This window comes from Mustela erminea, chromosome 1 (assembly GCF_009829155.1).
Source record: "Mustela erminea isolate mMusErm1 chromosome 1, mMusErm1.Pri, whole genome shotgun sequence".
In the NCBI taxonomy this organism is placed as follows: Eukaryota; Metazoa; Chordata; class Mammalia; order Carnivora; family Mustelidae; genus Mustela; species Mustela erminea.
The window spans coordinates 130,445,825-130,468,556 of NC_045614.1; the positions used below are offsets into that span (position 1 = coordinate 130,445,825).

The following is a 22,732-nucleotide window of genomic DNA, read 5'->3' on the forward strand; positions in this document are numbered from 1 at the left end:
TGATTAGCATAATATCATGGGAGTATGTGAAGGTTTACACATTTTAGTTATAATGATAAATTCATTCAATGAGATTATAAATCATAAAGATTAAAGTAAACTTTTTGAAGTAGTTTGGCTATCACAAAATGTCATTTTCATTGAGGAGTTTTTTTACAGTCCATATTTGCACAGTGAAACAGAAATAATAATACTTCATATGTGTTGAGGGTTCACTTATTGGCAAACACAATGTTAATCACCTGGTATACATTATCTTCCTTTAAAGTATACCTAGGAATAAATACAGAAACTTAGAATGGTTAAGAAAACTCCAATAGAAAAAAAGTTGGTTAAATGTAGAGTTTGTAAATCCATCCCCATTTATCTGACTACAAAAGTGACCACAAAAGTTCTAGTTCTGTGGTTTTCAATGCAGGGAGATTAATCTCCTGACCCCTCCTCACCTTCCCACTTCTAGAAACATTCAGTAATGTGTGGATCTGTGTTTGAGTGCCATATCTGGGAAGGGGAGTTGCTACTAAGGCGCCCAAGGATGTTGCTACACTTCCTGCAAAGCACAGAATAGCCTCCACAACAAAGAACTATTCATTGCAAATGTTAGTTATCCCAAGATGGAGAAACTGCACATTCCTATTTCTTCATATCCCAAAAATAACACATGAAGAAAGTAAAAAAAGTAGAACTAGGAGCAGTAATAATTATTCAAAAAAACGAGTTTTCAAGTTCATGGTTCATTAAGTGCTTTAACAAATTCTCCTTCTTAAATAATGTCTAGTATAAATTATATTTTTGTTATAATCAAATTCAAAATAAGGGGTGCCTAGATGGCTCAGCTGGTTGAGTGTCTGACTCTTGGTCTTAGCTCAGGTCTTGACCTCAGGGTCATTAATTCAAGTCCCTTGTTGGGCTCCATGCTGGGTTGGCCTGGAGCCTACCTTAAAAAAAATTAAATTCAAAATAATTTTGGTGATTTTTTATTTTGCCAGTGGGTCATTTAGTAGACTTGTTATTTAACTCCCAAGTATTTGGATAATTTCTAGATATTTTGTTATCGATTTCTAGGTTAATTCCATTCTAATAATAGATAATACTCTGTAAGATCTTCCCCTTTGAAATATATTTTTTAAAAAAATGCTTTATGACCCTTACGATCTGGATGGGTGATTAGTTTATGTGCTCTTCCATTACTTGGTATGGTGTGTTCTGTAAATCAGTTAGTTCACAGTTTCTCAGGTCTTCTTATATTCTCCCTAATATTTTTGCCTATTTGTTTCAAATACGAAGAGGTATTCACATCTTCAGCTGTCATTGTGGTGTTCATTTCCCCATTTAGCTCTGCTAATTTCTTTTAGTATTTTAAATCTATGTTATTAATTTCTGGCATATTTAGGATTATGTAGTCCTGACTAATTGACCATTCTGCCATCACAAAGTGTTTCTTTTCATCCCAAAGTTGGCTTTGTCTAATATCAAGATAAACATGTCAAGTTTTCTATACTTGTGTTTCACATTTTGTTCTATCCTTTTATCCCACTTATATTTCTAAAGAAATCTTCCTTAAGTTGAGGTAGTATGATTAACTCATTTGACATTTAATGTGTTTATCAATATGATTTTAAGTATATCATCTTCCTTTTCTTAAGTTCATTCTTCCTGTTGCTCCTTTGCAGCTTTTTTTTTTGCATTAATTGAAAGTCTTTTTTATTCCATTTGATTTTTATATAGATATTTTAATTTGCCTTTAATATTTTTTCTCATGCTTGCTTTAGGGCTAGCAATTATTTCTTTAATTTGTGAAAGTCAACTTACGTTAAACTGAAACATTCTGCATTTTGTAACTGACATTTCCCACTTTCTTCACAATTCACATTTCCCATTTCTACATCACCCTAACTAATTCACAAACGTAAGAAACTAACATTATTTCATGTATTCTCAGTGTTCCTCACCTTGCTGTTATGTTTAGGCAATGCATAATATAAAATCTCTCTTAAAAAATTATTTGCTTTAAACCATCAGTTATATTTAGGCAAATTTATAAAAGAAAAGGAAAAATAGTCTTTCATATTTACCCACAGAATTGCCATTTCTAATGTTCTTTATTCTTACCTGTGGATTCTAGTTTTCATCTGGTATCATTCCCTTCACGCTGAGGAACATTCTTAAGGATTTTTCATTGTGTAGGTTGACTAGCTACAAATTCATTAGCTTTCTTTTATCTGAAAATGCCTTTATTTTACATCCACTGAAGGATATTTTTTAAGAATATAGAGTACTGGGATGCCTGGGTGGCTCAGTGGGTTAAAGCCTCTGCCTTCGGCTCAGGCCCTGATCTCAGAGTCCTGGGATCGATTCCCACATCAGGCTCTCTGCTCAGCAGGGAGCCTGCTTCCTCCTATCTCTCTGCTGGCCTCTCTGCCTACTTGTGATCTCTGTCTGTCAAATAAATAAATAAAATCTTTAAGAAAAAAAAAAAGAATATAGAGTATTGAGCTGATTTTTTTTTCTTTTCCATTATCTTCTTGTATCTCTAGTGTTGATGTGAACTGAGATTTTATTCATATGATTTTCCCCCTATGCAATGTTTTTTTTTTTTTTTTTCCATGCCTCTGGATCGATTTTTTTTTTTAAACATTTTTTTAAAGATTTTTATTTATTTATTTGACAGAGAGAGCGAGATCACAAGTAGGCAGAGGGGCAGGCAGAGAGAGGGAGGAGGAAGCAGACTCCCTGCTGAGCAGAGAGCCCCAGGTGGGACTCAATCCGAGGACCCTGAGATCATGACCTGAGGCAAAGGCAGAGGCTTTAACCCACTGAGCCACTCAGGCGCCCCCTCTGGGTTGATTTTAAAATTTTGTCTTTATCTTGGATTGTCAATAGTTTGTCCATGATGTTTCCCAGTATAACTTTTTTGGGAGTTGGGGGGGTCTGGAGTTCACCAAGACTCTTCTTGTTGATTTTAATGTCACATTTGTAGTATTTTGGGTCAGCATTTCATCAAATATTCTTTCTGCCTCCTTCTCATTCTCATCTCCTTTAAGACTCCAACTATACATGTACTAGGTAGTTTAATATTTCACAGGTCACTAAATTTCTATTCCCTTTTCTTCAGTTTTGCTTCTGTTATTCAAATTAAGTATTTTTTATTGATTTCTCCACAAGCTCATTGACCATTTCAACCTTCTCCAGTTTGTAGCTGAACCCATACCATGAGTTTTTTATTTTGTTTTAGTTTTCAGGTAAAATTTTCCTTTTTAAAAAACAATTTCATTTCTTTGAGAAGAGTCCCTCCCTGTCTCCTATTTAAAAATATATTGTTTTTTAAGTTCTTGAACTTATTTAAAACAGTTTTAAGGTTTTGTTTGCTCAGCCAATATCTGGTTCATGGGTTCAGTTTCTATTTTTCTATTTCTTTGCATGCTTAATAATTTTCAACTTTATAGTGGACTTCATGGATTATATGCAGCAAAAACTATATTATTTTATCCCTCTCAGAAGAAGTATGCTTGCACTGAAGAATGTTTTCCTTTTTTACCAGGTGATTCGATTAAAAGTTGTGTATACACTGAAGTTTGTTTCAAATGTGTAATAGGCATGGTTTTATATTATGTTGGAGTGGATCCAGGGGAGGTCCAAGATATTTTATAGATCCTCCAACTTGGTAGGAATTAAATTCAAAAGTCAAGCTTAAAAGTCTGTCTTTACTTAGGGTGTTAGAGGTACTTGGTTTCAGGATCTGTTAGGATGGGGTAGACTAGGTCTCCCTGTACTCCTTACTTGTAAGGTATAGCTTTGCCTCCAGCTAAGTATTAAAGAGGTACTAATGTGATGTAAATGAAGTGTTGACAACATTTTGATAGTTATTCGCTCTCCAACTTTTCCCATCTCTCTTCTGCTCTCAGCCCCGCTGCTTCTTCTCTCTCTTCTGCCTCTTAGACTCTCACCCTGTACATAATCAGCCCAGGCCTCAGCCAAAAATCTGCAGGAAATCCCTGCAGAGAATTTTAGCCTCACTCCTTCCTTCTTGGAGTCAGCCTCCACAGATTGCAGATTCTGTGTCCAGGAACTCTTATTTCTGTCCCTTGACCTCAGTGAAGCTACTCAACTGTTTAGTCTCACGCTCCCTGCATCTTGGACAAGAAATTCTTCTCATGTAAGTAATGCAGGAAGCACAGGTTTACATTGGAGCTCCCTGCATTCAAAGAACACAGACTTGTGCTGCCAGTTATCCGGTTCCTCAAATTCACTGCCTTGTTTTTGTTTTAGTTTTTGTCCAGTATTATAATTGTTTAAGGTGAGAAGGTTAAGCTAGTTTAAATCACTCCATGGTGGATAAACACAAAAGTCCATTTGTATTTTAAAGGAATCTTAAAACTTCCCCCATTTGTATTTTAAAGGAATCTTAACCTTTGTATTTCTCATTTGGTTACATGAAACTCTTTTTTGCAGTTACTTTAGAATATCTTATCAATTTTCAAGACAATAAAAGTCTTTTTAGTTTGACTTCTTGGTAAAAATGAGAAAACATTATTCTGTGATAGCACTAAAGTGTATTCAGATATGGTATTTCTATTGTAGTGCTTTAAATTCCTTACAAAACAGAAGCCACAATATCATGTAAACCTTTGCTAATTGTAATTACCACCTATATGTACTTTGGTTGCTCCTACTTTTCCCTCAATCCCATCTTTGAAAATGAATTTAAAACCTTACCCAAATAATACACAGGTGCATTGTGCATTACACCCAATACTCTATACTATTATATGTTGAAATATCAATTCACATATATATCCATCAATCATTCATCCAAGCAATAACTTTATTTTTGAGAGAAAGAGAAAGAAAACTAACAAGGGGGGAGGAAGGTCAGAGGGAGAGGGAGAAGCAGACTCTCTGCTCAGCAGGGAGCCTGATGTGGGGCTAGATCCCAGGACCCCGGGATCACAACCTGAGCCAAGGCAGATGAAGATGTTTAACCGACTGAGCCACCCAGGCGCCCCTAAGCAATAACCTGATGGGCAAGAAATTAAATTAAGCAGAAGTTAATAACATCCATTCAGCACTATCCCAATTATACAGGAAATTGGTGAAATCAAACTTGATTTATCAGAGAGACCAGAGCAGCTAAAGAAAGTAAAATAGCCAAATATAATTAGTAGCATAATGTAAGATAGTGGAGGATCATTATTCCAGGACCCCTCCTGTTGCTTCCCACTGTGTCAGATAATCTTTTGTTTACTGTATCCTCTCCAGGTGCTCTATTCAGAGCTTCTCCAGTGTACATCTTCAAGGGGAGCCATTCACCGCTAAGTTACACAGTCATCCCAATTGTATGTGACAGCCGTTATGTATCCAGGTTCATCTTTCTACAGATCTTATGTTTATATCACCTTAGGCAACTTACTTCAAACTCCCTACTATTTTTCCTTATCTATAAAATGGGGATATAAATAGACCTCCATTACTGACATATGTAAATGTTACCTTATCATTTACAGAAAATTGCATTCGCCCTTACAATTAAAAAAAAACAACAAAAACAAACAAACAAACAAACATATTTTCCCCCTACCAGGCACAAACTACTTCAATCTATTCTTATCTAAGATCGAACTTGCCTTCTCCCCCCAAATGTACAATTGTTTACTTCCCAGCTCCACGGGAATTAATTAATGAAGTTTTCAAACAAATAAAGATAAACTAAAAGTTGAAGCAGCTAACTGATTTCTGTCTTTTTGGTGATAATCCATTTATTCAGAATCTCTCTGAAGTGGATAATGTTTCCTGACATATTTTTTTTTTTTTGCCAGACATAAATGTTATGGCATACTTTTGTCTTATTTTGATATCATGACACCAAAAAAATTCCTTAACAAAGTATTTGTAACTTGATTATAGCGTATCTGCTGCTACTCTTATGTATTTTATTTATTTCCAATTTATTCCTTTAGACTGGAAAAAACCTTATAACAGATGGAACAATTTAATAAAAGGAAACAAAAATATACGACTAAACTTTCAGTCCCATGATTCGCTGATCCATTAAAAACAATAAGAACAGTTCCTGATTTCTGTACTGGAAAGTAGGTGTGATTAAATTAAATGCTAAGCCATAATTTCTTAGTGCACGACATTTTTTTTTTAATAATTGAGACAATTTAAAAATAGGCATGCTTTAATATACTAAATTGTAATTATAATGATTACAATTTAGAGATTTGTCAGACTTCTAATGCAGTAACTTTGTTTCCGATTTAAAATATTTGGGATATATATATCTTCATATACACACATGCATTAAGGATTGGGTGCTTCAAAGACATTGTTGTAACTTCACTATACTAGTAGGAAGACATGCAATAATAATGTATTTTGTAATATTTATAATACAAAGTAGATTTAATAATATTAGTGTTTAATAGGTGTGATTCTATCTCGTTTACTTACATATGACACACAAAATAAAGTTATTGAAAGGACAATTATTTCAACCCCACTTATTTATTTATTTTAATATTTTATTTATTTATTTGGCAGACAGAGATCACAAGTAGGCAGAGAAGCAGGCAGAGAGAGAGGAGGAAGCAGGCTCCCCACTGAGCAGAAAGCCCAATGCGGGACTCGATTCCAGGATCCTGAGATCATAACCCAAGCTGAAGACAGAGGCTTTAACCCAAAGAGCCACCCAGGCACCCCAACTTCACTTATTTTTTAAGTGAGTGTATTTTCTTTATGTGTTCTTATTTTCCCCCCTCCTGCAATCATTTTATATTTTCAAAAGATAATAGAAAAACTAAGGAAAGTCAAAGAAAGTGTAAGTAGAAAACTAGTGCTTTTTCATTCTAAATTTCTGTAGGAATTAGTATGTGTCCCTATTCATTATGTAAAGTTTGCACAAATCTCTTCACCAAGAAATTAATTTTCAAATTATACTTGAAATTATTTTTGTTGTATGTTTTAACTTAACAAAATAAATATTCTGGGACTTCATTACAACACATTTCTCAATAAGAGTTGCCTTAAATATAGCAAAAGGATAGCAGGTAAAGATTGTGTTAATGTGAATGATATCATTACACTGGCAAGGTATGAAGTGTATGGGTTCTATTATTAGAATGAAAAAATGCCAGAATGATGACATTATCTAACATTTCAGATGAGAAGTGTGTGGTCCATAGAAGAAAAGTGAATTGGAGCTAATAGGTGACAGAACAAAGATTAACTATGACTCTAGACTATTAACTTTCATTTCCTTGTATTATCCATTCACCAGGCTGCCTTCACCATGATTTATTGAAAGCAGTCATTAAACAGTCTTAGGAAAAGCATTTGGTTGCAAACTAATAATTTTAACATGTTAGCATGCTGATACCTGCCTGGTTAATGTTACAAGGGTAAGGGCAGAGAACAGACTAAAATTAGACATCATGAGATGTAGAGACAAGTTTAAGTTTGTGAAAGGCTGTCATCTGGCCATCTAGTGCAATTATTATCAGGCTTATAATTAGATTTTCTGACAGATAATAGTTCATGTGGTTTCCAGAGTGAAGAAAAAAAATCCTTACCCTCTGATTCTATAATTATTTGTGGTACATTATCATAATTAACCTAACTGAAATATTTTGATGACTTTGCAAAAGGGTCAGAGTTCCAATCCCCTTGGATTTATTTTATTGCTATCATGACAGCATCAGTGTTCTATCACTTCAAATTCTGCCCCCCTCCTGAGGAATTAGATGTGAAATTACTCTGTAAGGAATAAAAAATGAATAGTAGCTGCAGTGTAAAGTACCTTACGTTTAACAGATTTTTTGTAGGTTAAAAAAATGCATGCAGGGTGCCTGGGTGACTCAGTCGATAAGCCTATGCCTTTTGCTCAGGTCATGATCCCAGGGTCCTGGGATCAAGCCCCACATCAGGCTCTCTCTGCTAGGCAAGAAGCCTGCTTCTCCCTCTCCCACTCCCCCTGCTTGTGTTCCTTCTCTTGCTGTGTTTCTCTCTGTCAAATAAATAAATAAAATTTTTTAAAATATATATATACATGCATTAGTGTAACTTATTTGAAAAGGAGGAATTACATTATGGGACAGTTTAATGTGTACATAGGATCACTTGCAAAACCATTTTAGAGGGCTGCAATATTTTACCATCAGTGACAGTCATCTGAGAAGAAAATACCAGATCCCTGCCAAGGGTTGCATCTATGAAGATAGCTATAAAACTAAAATACATTTGACTAAATGTTTTGAAATACTTTATCACAGTGAAGTAGGAGAGAACTAATGCTTTTATAATATAAGAGGGCTCATTAAAACATGAAAAATCACATTGACAGGAGTTATTTACTTGGAAATAACAATGTGATTTGTTCTATATGGTTTTCGAAATGTTTTCTGTATTTGGGAAAAAATATAGCATTCAGTGCACTTGTAAATCTAAAGTTCAGTCTGACAGTAGAATTAATGAATTATTATTTTAAAAATCAAAGTCATTATTTCAGTGACATATAAATGCAATACTTCAGAAGACCTGTAAGGTATGAAGTAATACGTCATATTTCACTAAGTAACAAAATGCAGTAGCCAAAATGTGAATTTAAATATTTTACTGTATAAAATACGATTTCTCTGACTGTTTCATAATTAGATATAACTAAAATGTGTTTGGTCAGATTTATGAGTTCTAAGAAATTATTCTTGCTTCAGTTTTCCTCCTAATCAATAACACTCAAGATCCTAGTGCTAAAAAGCATAACTCCACCTGATTTTTATTTATATGTTAATATTTTACCTAGACTCCTTCCTATTAGCATGATAGATACTATTAACCTGGTAGGATAATCTGTAGATTTATTGTAAATGAAATGCCTGTATTAACTTGTCTACAGACCTTTGTTATATAAAAACAATTGAGTCTTTATCTTATACAAATTACATTATTTTTGGTGTATCAGTCTCTAAGGATTGCTACCAAAATAATATTTGTTTTTATGACTAGAGTTAAAATATTAGCTACCAAAATATATTTTATCTGATAAACCATCACAAACCAACAAAATAACCCAATGGCATTACAAGTGTTAGAATTCCTTGCTTGTTTAAAAGCCATAATTCCAATCATGCTTGTACTGGTTTCATAATGTTTCTGGAGGTATGAAAATCAGACATTTTGTAAAAGTCCTTGATATGAAAATCTACATTTTTTATAGAGTACTTGTTAATCACAAGTTAAAACTTTTTGTATGGTTGGGTCATATAATATACAGGCCTGAAGAGAGGGTAAGCAATGTTTGGTAGACAGAATACATACATCTGTTGATTAAGTTCTCTGTCTTAAATGGACAATCTTTGTAGTGACCAAAAACAGTTACAATAGTAACATCAAAGGTCACTGACCATGGATAGCCATAACAAATATAATAAAAATAATGAAAAAAAATTGCCATGTAGTGAGAATTACCAAAATGTGACACAAAGACACAGAATAAGTAAATGCTACTGGAAAAAAATATGCAAATATCCTCGCTGGAGGCAGGGTTGCTGCAAACCTTCAATTGTAAAAAATGCAGTATTTGTAAAGGGCAACAAAGAGAAGCACCATAAAACAAGACATACCTGTACTTTGAAGAAAGATCTCGTAGGATTTACTAAGAGACTGGGTGTGGGATGTGAAAGAGTAAGTGATGGCAAAGATGTCCCAAAATTTTTAGTCTGAGCCACAAGAAGCGCCATTCTCTGAGATAGGGATGCCTGTGGGAGGAGATGGTTGGGATTTTGTAACCCAAAGTGCTATTTCAAACGTTGTAGGTTTAAGATGTCTATTTTATAGATACTTGGAGTAATAAAATAACAATTCTGACACTGTTGTCTAGAACTCAGGGGAAAGGTTGCAGTTAGAGATATAAATTTGGTATCTAAGGGCATGAGGATGGTATTTAAAGCCACGAGATTGATAGAGGTTGTGGACGGAGCAGATGCCTGTGCACTCCTAGCCTAGAAGTCAGGAGGAAAAAGAGCAACCAGCAGAGAGAATGAGTAATCAATGAGTTAGAAAGGCAACTAGGAGAACAAGTTATCTCCCCAAGAGCAAATGAAGAAAACCTTTCAAGGATGGGGTAATTTCATTTCAAAACGTATCAAGGAAGGGGTAACGAAAGTATTAAATATAATGAATGGATATAATGAAAACTACATGAAACTGTACACAAAGGTCTTTGGGTTTGGAAATGTGGAGATTATTGGCGGTAAAGGCATAGGATTTTTGATGGAGGGGTTGGGAACTAAAACTTTAATGGAGATTCCAAAGAGAAAAGGAGAAGAGGAACAAGAAATTTCAGTTTGAATCAAGTTTTCGAAGAGGCTTACTCTGAAGTCAAGTCGGGAGATCAAATCTGGGAGGCAGGGAAAAGAGGGCAGGAGCCTTTTTGATTGTACCAACTTAAAATTAAGAGCCAGGATGAGAGGGAAATGAGTGTTTATTTGGGATCAAAGAATTGCAATTCGGGGAGCACAGAACCCACAGAATCAGGGGGAGACCCAAATAGTGTTTCACTTGCAGGTGAAAACAGGGCAGTTTTGTGAGGAAAGAAAAGGGGGTAATTACATCAGTTGAAGGAAAGACAAAGTTTTTCTGTGGTTGTTAGTACTGCTTCTGCAGGTGTTAAGTCGCAGATTACTCCGGGTTATACAGGAGTGGACTGCAGATTTTATCTTCTGAAAGTCCACAAGTCTCAGTCTTGTGACCGGGATATCTGTTTTCCCACAGATTTCTGAAACAATTGCTTAAAGCACTTGCTTTTTTAGCAAGTACAAAGGTTTGGCCCAGAGCAAACAAAGGCACATAAGGCAGTTTGTCTGCAGTGGTTGCTCAGTGGCTCTAGTGATGCCAATTTTTTCAGAGTTGTTCTTACCCCCCCACACACCTTAAGATTTTATTTATTTATTTGTTTGTTTATTTATTTATTTGACAGAGAGAGAGAGAGAGAGTGTGCATGGACAAGCAGGGGGAGCAGTGGAGGGAGAGGGAGAAGCAGGTTCCCCAAGGAGCAGAGAGCCCAATGTGGGGCTCGATCCCAGGCCCTTGGGATCATGTCCTGAGCCAAGGGCAGATGCTTAACTGACTGAGCCACACAGACACCCTTGTTTTGCTTTTTTGATGGGAGATATTGCAACATGTCTATGTGCTAATGGGAATAATACAGTGAGTGATTAATGTGACTATTTTGGTTTTGTATCAGCATCATAACCATCTACTTAATTGTACTTATTACTTATTTTCTGTTTTAGAAAACAATGCATCTCCATATAATGCACACTACTTAGTTAGAAGTCAGGCTGCCGGTAACTTGGATGTTGCAGAGCACAAATTAATGGAATCAAGAATAGGGAATCAAAGGGAAAATAAACAAAACCACCACCCAAATAATCGGAACATCAAAAAAAAAAAAAAAGCTATCCTGAGATATTTCTTTGATATTTATTCCACTGAGAAGGTGGTATTTCATCATTTGGAATCTTTTGGCTTTGTAATGTGCCCCAAATTCTAAAAGAATTATTCGTTTGTTTTTTAAAATGAGAAACAAATCAGAAGTAGTAGTTTTTTGAGAGCTGAGGCAGAAAGCAAGCAACTTTGCAACAGTCTGAGAGGTCACAGAAACAGCAAGACAAGCAACTAGGGGGACCGTAACCTCTGATACCCTAGCTATGAAGCAGGGAAGCAAGGTTCTTTTCTCACAGAGTCCAAGCATGAATCTCAAGGACAAAGGAGAGTGAGCAGAGCAAAGAGTTTTATTAAGCAAGGATAAAGGAAATACTCTCAGGAGTGAGAGGGGTTGACCGGGGTGCCACCTAAGCTTTTTATCTCTGAACTTTTGTTAGAATTTTACCAGGAACTTACCGATGGGTCAGGGCTCTGGAACTAGACATGATGCTTATCATTGTGTGAGAGTCTTTCTGTTTTCTGTGACATCTATGATCTATAGATAGGTTTTGCTAGGTCTGGTTAATCTTTATAGTTAACTTCTTCACCTGGTCATTTTTTTGTGGTTGTTTTCTATTTTCTGTAGTTACAATGTAATTATTAGAAAAATATTTGAACCCTTGCAGTTGAGACAGGGCATCTGGTTTTGCTTTCTTGTCTTTATTTTTGTTCTGTCTCAGTGTCTGTACCCCTGAAATAATCTCAGAGCCTAGATGGGGTCCCTATTTCTTCCCAACTTGAAGTCCCATCCTTTTCCTATTCAGCTAGTGACAATGATAACGCAATATTAACCCTGAGATCAAATAACATGCTGTGGAATGCCTTCTAGGTATCCTTTCACACTCAATGCTTGTCAGGAAAATTAATTTGTTAACATAAGATGAATGTGGTTATAATTAAAATAACTGAGGCCTTAAGCAACACTCTTTGCAAGGGACCTATAAGTAATAGTAATTTGGCCTTACTGTGTGGTCAGAATCTGCTTAAGAAAGTACTGAGAAGCCTTTGGATTAACAATTTTAAGCCTAGAGTATTGTTTGTATTAATAGCATCAGTGAAAATACATTACCTGTTAACATGTGCTGGTGGTCTGCTCAGGACTTCACTTCCATTATGCAACTCTCTAAGGAAGTATGGTGTTCATCAACAGATGGTGTGATAGGGCACTGAAGCTTACAGAGCTCAAGCTGCCCCAGATTCCTACAGGTATTAATGAAAACCCAAGATCCCCAATTTGAATTTTGTGGTCTGATGGGAGAACACAGATACTTCTCTCTTCCCTATACTTCGCCCCCTCTCTATTAGGATTTGTGTGTGCCATTGGGAAAGGGAAAGAGCAAACAATTGAATCCTTTTTGTCCTTAGTTTCCTCATCTTTAATATGGGGGTGCTAATACCTATCTTCTGGGTTAGCATGTAAATTCAAAAAAACTTTATGCAAAGTAGCTGACATATTTCCAGACACATACTACAGGTAGCACTGCCAGATAAAGTACAAGATACCTAGTTAAATGTGAATTTCAGCTAAACAACAAATGATTTTTCTTAGTGTTAGGTATCCTCCATAAATTTGCACAGGGCATACTATATTAAAAGAATTAAATTACGTGTTGTTGAGCTAAGCAACAAATTCATATTTAACTGGGAGTTCTGTTTGTTGTTGTTGTCTGTTTGGTTCTGGCTAAATCTGGCGACTCTAACCGCAAGTCAGAGGGCCTACAGAGTGTTCTGAGTTCGAGCAGGATTTGGCAAAAGCTGAGAAAGGTTCCGTAAAGGACATATTAAGTCAGAGGAAAAACAGAACATTGTAGTGAGAACTGGCCCTCACAATTGTATCAGGCCAGCAGGGCCCGGAGAATGGGGCTCTGAAGGAACACCTTCCATTTCTTAAGTCCTGGCTGCATTCCTCAAGATTAGCTCTAGGGCTTGACAGGGCTCAGTTTGCAAGTTTAGGATTTAAGTGTCCTGAGCTGAGGTGAGCAAACATTAACATCAAAAGAGCAAAGGTTGATCAAAATATTAACATTACAACAGAAATAAGGTTTTCTTTTCCCTCAGTCAAAATCTCCAAAGCTCTGAATATTCAACTTGAGTTTGTTTTATTGTTTATTTTTTAATCTTTTACTCTCCTTTTCCACCTAAGAAAAGATAGCCTCTGGGAAATGAATGTTTCATAAAATAATTCATTTTATTTATGAAAACTTTTTTTTGAAGACTTTGAACCATATTAATGAAACCTGAAATAAAGAATCAGGGGGAAATAACATAAACAAACAAACAAAAAAAAACCCATTATTTGCAGGATTTTCTAACATTCTATTCTATTTATAACACTGGACTTGGCAATCTCAGATTTCATTTTCAGATTATTTGTTACTAAAAATAACAATTTACAATGCTCTGCTTACTTAAAAATTTGAGTTATTAGAAATAAATTATTCAGACCTTGTAATTATATAAAGGGTTTTATTACAAAGTAAACATTATAGAAGTCCAAGAAAACTAACACTTTTAAAAATGATTAAAATTCAATGAAGTAAAAGTCCTAATCTTATCATCTCCATCAAATTTGGGTTCAGATATTCTATTACTTAGGCTTATAATAGACTTTGGGTAAATTAAGATTGGATTTTTGATCTCTACTGAAATTATTACATGGAGCCACATTGATTGTTTTATACCTTCTCTATTGAATTACGCTTCTTTTCTACTATTTCTACTATTAGTACAATAGACATCATTTATATATAATGAATAAATAATGTAACAGTGAGAAAAATTATTACTTTTAAACATTAAATTGAACATCATCTTTACAATTGGCCTTCCTTATGTTAAGACATTTACAGAAAATTAGCTTAAAACTTACAAATGTATATTTATTGTCAAATGACAAAAATGAACACTGTTAAAGCAGTGTTGACTTCACCAAATATCGGTATACATATTTAAATTCTCTTATTGTGAACCTATTCTTGATATAATCAGATATCTACAAATGGAAAATAAGATGGAAAAATCAAAATTGATCTTCGATCTTTAGTGGTCAGGAACTGAAAATTATTTACTTAATAAGGAAGAAAACCAGAAGAGATAAAAGATGATTGTAGTAAAACGATCAACACAAATATTTGATATTTCAATATGTAAAAGAATATAAAAATTATTTCAACATCAAAAAGAGTCTACCTACAAAGTATCTTTCTCTTATTTATCAACATGCTATAGAGCACTGATTGATCATAATTTTTCAGTTTGTATTGTTTAATTCACAGTAGCTTCTCTTTCTATCATTTTTTGTCCTGATTAAAACTAAAAGTTTTGAACCAAAACCCTTACAAAAATATATGCAGAGGACCCTCACTGAAGCTGAGCACGATAGTAAAGATTTTCTAGCAATTAGAGAATTGTGACAATCTCATGACATTATGAAGGGCATCTGAACTTGTTTAATAACTTGAAATGATAGATAACAGAGAAAGGGGTTTAAACAAAATCTGGAGGAACTAATGCCAATGTTCAATGCTTTGTAGCATAGTCTGTTCATGACTAGAGTACACATCCTTGTTTAAGAAGACATACCATCAGGGGCACCTGGGTGGCTCAGTGGGTTAAGCCTCTGCCTTCGACTCAGGTCATGACCCCAGGGTTGTGGGATTGAGCCCCGCATTGGGCTCTCTGCTCAGCAGGGAGCCTGTTTCCCCCCTCTCTCTTTCTGCCTACCTCTCCACCTACTTGTGATCTCTGTCTGTCAAATAAATAAATAAAATATTTAAAAAAAAAAAAAGAAGACATACCATCTCACACTATTAGAGTGCATGCCTATTCACAGTACTATGTTTCTTTCCATGAAATATCAGTTAAACATTTTTCATCATGGGAAGATACCACATTAAAGACAGTGCAAATAACTAGTAAACAAATAATAAATGTAAAATGTAAAAAATAAATGTAAAATGTAAAACTTATGTAAAATTGAGTTATGAACATAATGCAAAGAATAAATTATAAGGAAATAAAGATATTATAATCCACAAAATTAGAAATGCCTATCCAAACACAGTTTAAAATTTGAACATGCTGTTTATTTGGAACTATAGTAGTTTTATGCTTTTCCTATATCTAGCATATGAAATAAGTATAACTAGATTATCATGTCAACAAGAGCAAATTAATAACTAAAACTTAAACATAAAATATACATGGTGATAAATATGTTTGTATTTTAAGATTTGTAATAGAACATCAAAAAAGTAAAGGACTTATGAGATCCAAATTTTATCTACTTACGGATCCATATCTAAGAAATCTTTGGATGAAGATATAATAGTATTTTTTATTCTTCTCAAACTGTTTAACTATTCTAAAATTGTATCTTTCAGATGTGTTACCAAAGTGTAAAAATGCATAAAGACCAAAATTATTTATTTATATAAATTTCTGTTTGGTCCTGATAAATCGAAATGGTCACTTACCTGTTCTTGAAAGTTAGTATTCCCATAGACTTCAGGAGGCAGCCTGAAAATACTCTGAACTCTTGAACCAATCTACATTAAAAAACATCAACAGAGAATGAATGAGAAGGAGAAGAAAGGAAATAAATGAAAAGAGGAAATTTTATCAGGTTTCTAGCTCCTGACAGTGCTTTCACATATTAACACACTTACTTTCTATAACAAATTTGCTAAGATGTTATTATCTCTACTAATTAAATGAAGAGGTAGGGTGAGTTAAGTTGGGCAAAGTCAAATGGCTGGACATGATTTGAAATGAGAAACTTACAGAAGATATTCTGACACCAAAGCCCATTTCTTTCCACTAGATCACTTAACCATCTTGTCATTATAGATTTTACTATGTTAACTATTATTTTCTAATCCCATTTTGGTCAGTACTTACTCATACTTCCAGGCTGAAACTGGAACTCCATGCACTAGGAAGGTAAAACAAGTGCACCTGGGTGGCTCAGTCAGTTAAGTATCTGCTTTTTAGGTCCTGGGATCAAGTCCCAAGTCAGGCTCTACTCAGCAGGCTTCTTTCTCCCTCTCCCTCTGTGTGTTTGCTCATTCTCGCTTGCTCACTCTCACTCTCTCACAGATAAATAAATAAAATCTTTAGGGGCACCTGGGTGGCTCAGTGGGTTGGGCCACTGCCTTTGGCTCTGGTCGTGGTCTCGGGGTCCTGGGATCAGGTCCCTCATCAGGCTCTCTCCTTGGCGGGGAGCCTGTTTCCCTCTCTCTCTCTCTCTGCCTGCCTCTCTGCCTACTTGTGATCTCTTCAAATAAATGAATAAAATCTTTAAATAAATAAATATATAAAATCTTAAAAAAAAAAAAAAGAAAAAAAAAAGGAAAAGTAAGGCAAAACAATGGCCATCCATGTACCCTCCCATCTTGCTGAGGAAATAATGTCCAATTTATCAGATTCAATTGTCTTTATTTCAAATTTACAAATTAAAATCTTAATGCTTAAAACAGAAACCCAAAAGGGGAATTTTTGAAGAGCAAATCAAATTAATTTCTTTAGCTAGTTGAGGGTTTTTGTTTTGTTTTAGGTAGGTGCAGAGAATTCAGTTATTCCTAAAACATTACCACTGTCTGTTTATGCAAAGACTTCTCTCATGTCAGTTAAATTATTTTATTATTTTTTCACTTATGCCGCATTCTTGAATCACCCCGTATCACGAGCATGCTAAGGTTCACACACAAGTTGTGTCTTTCCTCCCATTTTTAAAGGAATTTAATCCATCTTGAGGCCCTGCAGACCTCCTCTGGTTCTGCTCCTCATCAGTGTTGGGGTGCCAGCTTTGTTCAATCATAAAACCATGTCAATCACAATTATAAGGCAGGTTCAGGGTTGCAAATTCAATGACATTTCACCATGTGATAAAACTTGGCTTTTCACACAGCACACAGAGCAGGATGCAAGACAAATCACACAACCAGCAAGGTAACAGAAAGGTGCAGGAACTGATCGAACCAAAGACTAAGTCAGTCTGTGGGCGTGCAGTTGAGATAAGGAATAGGTCTATGTCAGAGTCAGCTCTGGGCACCGACTACTTCTTGCTCAAGCAGTGAAGGTCCACAGCTCTGTTCGGGGATCAGTGAGGCAGAGCCTTTTGTGGGATTTGCCTTTTTTAAGTGGTCAGACATAGGGAGGTAGGTCTGAAGAGTCAGACAGTTCGTTGCCAAAATCCTCCCTTTTTTAAAGGGATTTAATCAATCGTGGGCCCTTGCAGACCTCCTCTGGTTCTGTTCCTCATCAGTTTTGGGATATCAGCTAATGTTGGTCCTGGTGATATCTTTTAACTGCTGTACCTTTAACTGCTTGTGTCATTGCTTGACACAGCCTCCTGCCTAACAGGAGAGCCTCCATTTTGCTCTCTGCACCCCACATGCTTACACTCTGTTAGGCATGTTTGCACAAGGTGGGGCATCTGTTCATGAATATATAGGTAGATATGTCTTCACTTTTGTTTCAGATTGTTGTCCTTCGGTATCAGATAAAAATTTAATTAAAAGAGTTAGACCTCCACTTGCGTATGAAGAGTCATTTCTCATTTCACCTTTTCTGTGGGAATTGTAGCTGCATATTAAATGGAGATCTAAATTTCTCAGCTTTAGATTATTTGCAGTTTGGATCTTCCACTTTTGAGCAAGATCGTTTCATTTCCTACTTCCTGAGTTGCTATATTCTATTAATTAACATTTAACATTGCTGCAAAAACAAAAAAATTGGTTTTTTAAAATAATGATTTATGGTATCTATTTTAGTTATCAGTTGTGTAGCTTTATTTTATCATCCTATGAAATAAATGTCAATTTAGCCTACGACTCTTAAGTAAAATGTTTTGTTTTTCAAAAAAAAAGGGGTACTCACTCATTGCATGTTTTAATGCATTAACCCTGAGTCAGATGTTTCTATTCTTCCGAAAGTTTCCCCTTACTTTTATCTTCTGATCTTGCCACAGTCTGTCCTTTGAGATAAGAGCTCCACACCAGTTCTTTTAATGGTATACTAAAGAATAAAACTTTTTAAAAGAGATAAAAAGAATAACAGCTCACTTCAAATACTGTTAAAGAAACCCAATACCTAACAACCTCCTGTTAATTTCAAGTAAAGGAACTTGATTCTTTGAATGGCCACCCAGGCAGAACTGATAGCACCATGCACCTCTACTCCCAGTGGCTAGTGGTATTTGTCCCACTTGCACAGCCTAGCCTCGAGACAGAAAAATTGCCAACAAAATAACTCACCCAAGGAGAAAATGGAAACAAATGTTATAAAGTGAGAAAGTTATATAAAGTATAGGGGGAATCCTTCAAGATACAACATTAGCACACAAATGAAGGAAGTGTAAGTACCAGGAATCTGCACTAAATATATTAAGATTTTTGAGTGGGGGCATAGTCTTCTCAGGAGGGATAGTATGGAAAACTTCCGTAAACATTGGCTCTGTGAATTGGAATCAGCTGCTAGAAAATCACAACTTGAACAGAAAAATATTACCCTTAACTTATATTGAGTGTAACTGTAGATAATTAAACTGTTCTTATCAAGGATTTATTTTTAAAAATTCGGTATGCAAGAATGTAGCCTGCCTGAAACTTACTATTTTTATCTCCAAAATAAATATCAATTTCTATAACTGATGTGAATATAGAGTTTTTTTTTTTAATTTTATTTATTTATTTGACAGGGAGAGAGAGAGAGCACAAGCAGGCAGAGTAGCAGGCAGAGGGAGAGGTAGAAGCAGGCTTCCTGAAGAGCAAGGAGCCCCACATGGGGCTCAATCCCAGGACCCTGGGGTCATGACCTAAGCTGAAGGCAGTTGCTTAACCAACTGAGCCACCCAGGAGCCCCTTCATAATCACCTAATACAATGACTATCTTATAATAAGGATGAATAAGAACAATAATTTTTAATAATATAGATAATCATAAATATAGGTACCATCCGAGGATTGTATAAAACTCTACTGACTTCTTTAAAATACCAGATATGGGCATTTTTCAATAAATTATGATAATAAAAGAATACTTAGCTTAGTAGCTAGAAGTAGCTACTTTTTACTTTAAAGATTCATTTATTTGAGAAGAAGGGAGAGAGAGAGATAGAGAAAAAGAGCAAGAGCAGGGGGAAGGAGAAGCAAACTCCCCACTGAGCAGGGAGCCTGATGTGAGGCTCGATCTCAGTATCCTGGGATCATGACCTGAGCCAAAGGCAGATGCTTAAGCAACTGAGCCATCCAGATACCCCCACTTTTTGTTTTTAAATCTTAACAGTTTGAGAAATTTAACTAAGGGCCATGCTCTACTAGACATGCTTAAAGTCAAATTTTACTATTATCTTTGATCATCATAAAAATGACACTTTTCTTAGAGAACTTGTATTAATATTAACATATGTGCTTTACTTTGGAAGATACTGTAATATGAAATTATGCTGTACTTGGATTATAATATACCCAACAAATATTGGCCTTATGTATCCTTGTTAAACTTATGCCAAACATGAGCATTGGGTCTAAAAAATTATGCATGTATGATTATATAGATACATAAATAATGGGATGTAAGATATTTATTTTATATTATTTTATTTTATTTAAATTCAACTAATTAACATATAGTGTATTATTAGTTTCAGATATAAGGGAGTAGTATTTTAAAGCATTTTGAATGTCAAAAAAAATCTTTAAAATCTACTAATTTGTCCTATGTTCTTATTTTATTTATTTTTATTTATTTTTTATTTTTTTTTAAATTTTTTTTTAAGATTTTATTTATTTATTTGACAGAGATCACAAGTAGGCAGAGAGGCAGGCAGAGAAAGAGAGGAGGAAGCAGGCTCCCCGCTGAGCAGAGAGCCCGATGTGGGGCTCAATCCCAGGACCCTGGGATCATGACCTGAGCCGAAGGCAGAGGCTTTAACCCACTGAGCCACCCAGGCGCCCCTATGTTCTTATTTTATAACAATAACAGCAACAACAACAAACTTGAAAAATGTCCTGCATTTAAGTTGTAGTTAGTGTGCAGCACAAGAGAGACATGAATATTCAAATTTGGCAACAGTGTGGTCTTAACCTAAAAGTTGAAAAAAAAAATTCAAAGTTTTTTATTTTAAATCACACAGAAATTGGTTTAGTTACTTTTTGTACCTATTTTCACTTATATGGGCTTAATGTTATCCATCCACCTCCCCTAATAGCCCACATAAAATGATAGGTGTTTCTATAAGGTTACAGAGCTCTAGTCACGCTCTTCTCTAATTTTTTGTTTTGCATACTCAATCAACACAGCCATGGAAAGAACCCAGTTTGGTCATTAAAACAATCAGAACAATATTTTATCCATTTTTACTATTATTCAGGCAGATTAAAATAAACTACATAATCCTTATTGTTATGATATGATTATATCATTATTTAGGCATCTGGTTCTAGTCTCTTTCTGCTTCATGCAATATTATGAACAAAAAGTTATGATTATAAAAAATCAAATATTTTAGGGATACCTGGGTGACTCAGTTGGTTAAACAGCTGCCTTCAGTTTAGGTCATGATCCCAGAGTCCTAGGATCGAGTCCTGCATCCGGCTCCTTGCTCAGTAGGGAGCCTGCTTCTCCCTCTGCCTGTCACTTTGCCTGCTTGTGCCTTCTCTCGCTCTCTTTGACAAATAAATAAATAAATATAAAATATTTTTTATAAAATCAAATATTTTATATTAACATTTGCCCCACATCTCTATAATATTTTATAATTTTATTCATTGGAAAAAAAAAACTGTTGAGCACTAATTATAAGCCAGGCACCATGCTAAATGCAGTAGAATCAGTAGAAATACATGGTAGAAAAAAAATGCAGTCCTACCATCCAGGAGGTACCACTTACTGCTGAAAGAGAGCAGCAAATAGCAATTTACCATGCACAGTGAAAAAGACTACACCATGAATGAAAAATAGATCTCTGTGAAATACAACTAGAAGAACCTCGAGTGAGTCCTAGAGTATTATGGAAACCTTTCTCAAGGAAATAGTTAGTCCTTTGGGAAGATGAAATAGTATTTGCAAAGACCCAAAGGTGATAGAAAGGACAAGAGAAAACAAAGAAGGCAAGCAGGTATGGGAAGACATGGTTCTGGAGAGACATGCAGAAACCAGTTCATTATTGTGTCAATCCTACTAGTTTGGGATTATATCAGAAGGGTGCCATGTGGAAACATTTCGTTTTGTTGCTTCTTTGTTTAAGTCTGGGTAGAATACTATTAAATTAGCATTTTAGTAAGATCATCCTGTCTACAGGGAAAAGGATGGCCTAGAGGTGAGCAAGAAAGGTGACGGGGAATATGATTTGGAGATGGGTTTTAATTGTTCAGGGCAGTAATAGTAAGCCTAGAATAGAAGGGTTCTTTTGAGAATGAAAAGATCAGCCAGATGCTGGATTTGAGAGGTTCAGTGGATATAAGTCTTAGATACATATAAAGGATATTATAGAAGAAGGGGAAATCAGTGAATGTTACCCAGTTTTTTGACTTGACTAGCCAGGGTCGCTTCCTGAGTTAGGTACATGGCGATAACAGGGTTAAATTGTTTTCAGTCCTTCATACATTGGGTTAGTGCCTATGAAACACCCAATGGAATAAGTTGGTAGGTACTTGGTTATAAATGGTAATTTAATTAACGAAATTGGGTGTGATTACTGAGATATTTTATGTACAATGAGAATCTAACAGGCCTATAATGCTTAATAATAACCGATGTTAGGAAGGATGAAAAGGAAAAGGAACATAAAATTCAGAGTAGGAAGGAGTGGCTAGAAAATTAGAAGGAAAAAAAGAAAAATAAGAAATTTGTGGTGTTTCTAAAGGCAGTGGAAGTAAATTTTTTAAAAGGAAAGGTAAAAAATTAGCAAAATAAGCACCAAAGAAATGACCTTTATATTTAATGATCTAGGTCATTGGTGTCATTAATCTGTGCTGTATCTTAGATTTTCCAGAATCACATGAAGAGATAAGTGTCTCTTCTTCTGCCCATATACATACATATATATATATATATGCAACCATTAAGTTGATTATTCAAAATATGTAATAAAACATCTTATACCACTATGAAATAATCTTGTGTTTAAAATCCCTTTGGAAATGTATTTGTGTGTCTTTAAGAAGCTATACTGAAATATGAGCTAATCAAATTTCTACTTCTTCTAAGCTTCCAAAGCCCTCCTACTGTCCCTTCTGGGATTCCC

General features: G+C 35.1%; 1 protein-coding gene across 3 annotated transcripts in view; it reads left to right on the top strand.

Annotated features, from left to right (window-relative positions):
- BCHE (butyrylcholinesterase) overlaps positions 1-22,732 on the top strand; it is a 61,023-nt gene that overhangs the window by 10,241 nt on the left and 28,050 nt on the right. Inside the window, exons 3-4 of one of the 3 annotated variants that reach the window (XR_004285561.1) lie at positions 3,906-4,156; positions 5,260-5,713. The exons of 1 other annotated variant lie outside the window; for it this stretch is intronic. Coding sequence is in view for 1 of the 2 variants with exons in the window: in XM_032342009.1 (XP_032197900.1) it covers positions 3,906-3,939 (34 nt within the window). In the remaining variant the exon portion in view is untranslated. Of the gene's footprint in view, positions 1-3,905; positions 4,254-5,259; positions 5,714-22,732 lie in introns of those variants that run through there. One more of the 3 variants, XM_032342009.1, reaches the window with a different exon arrangement.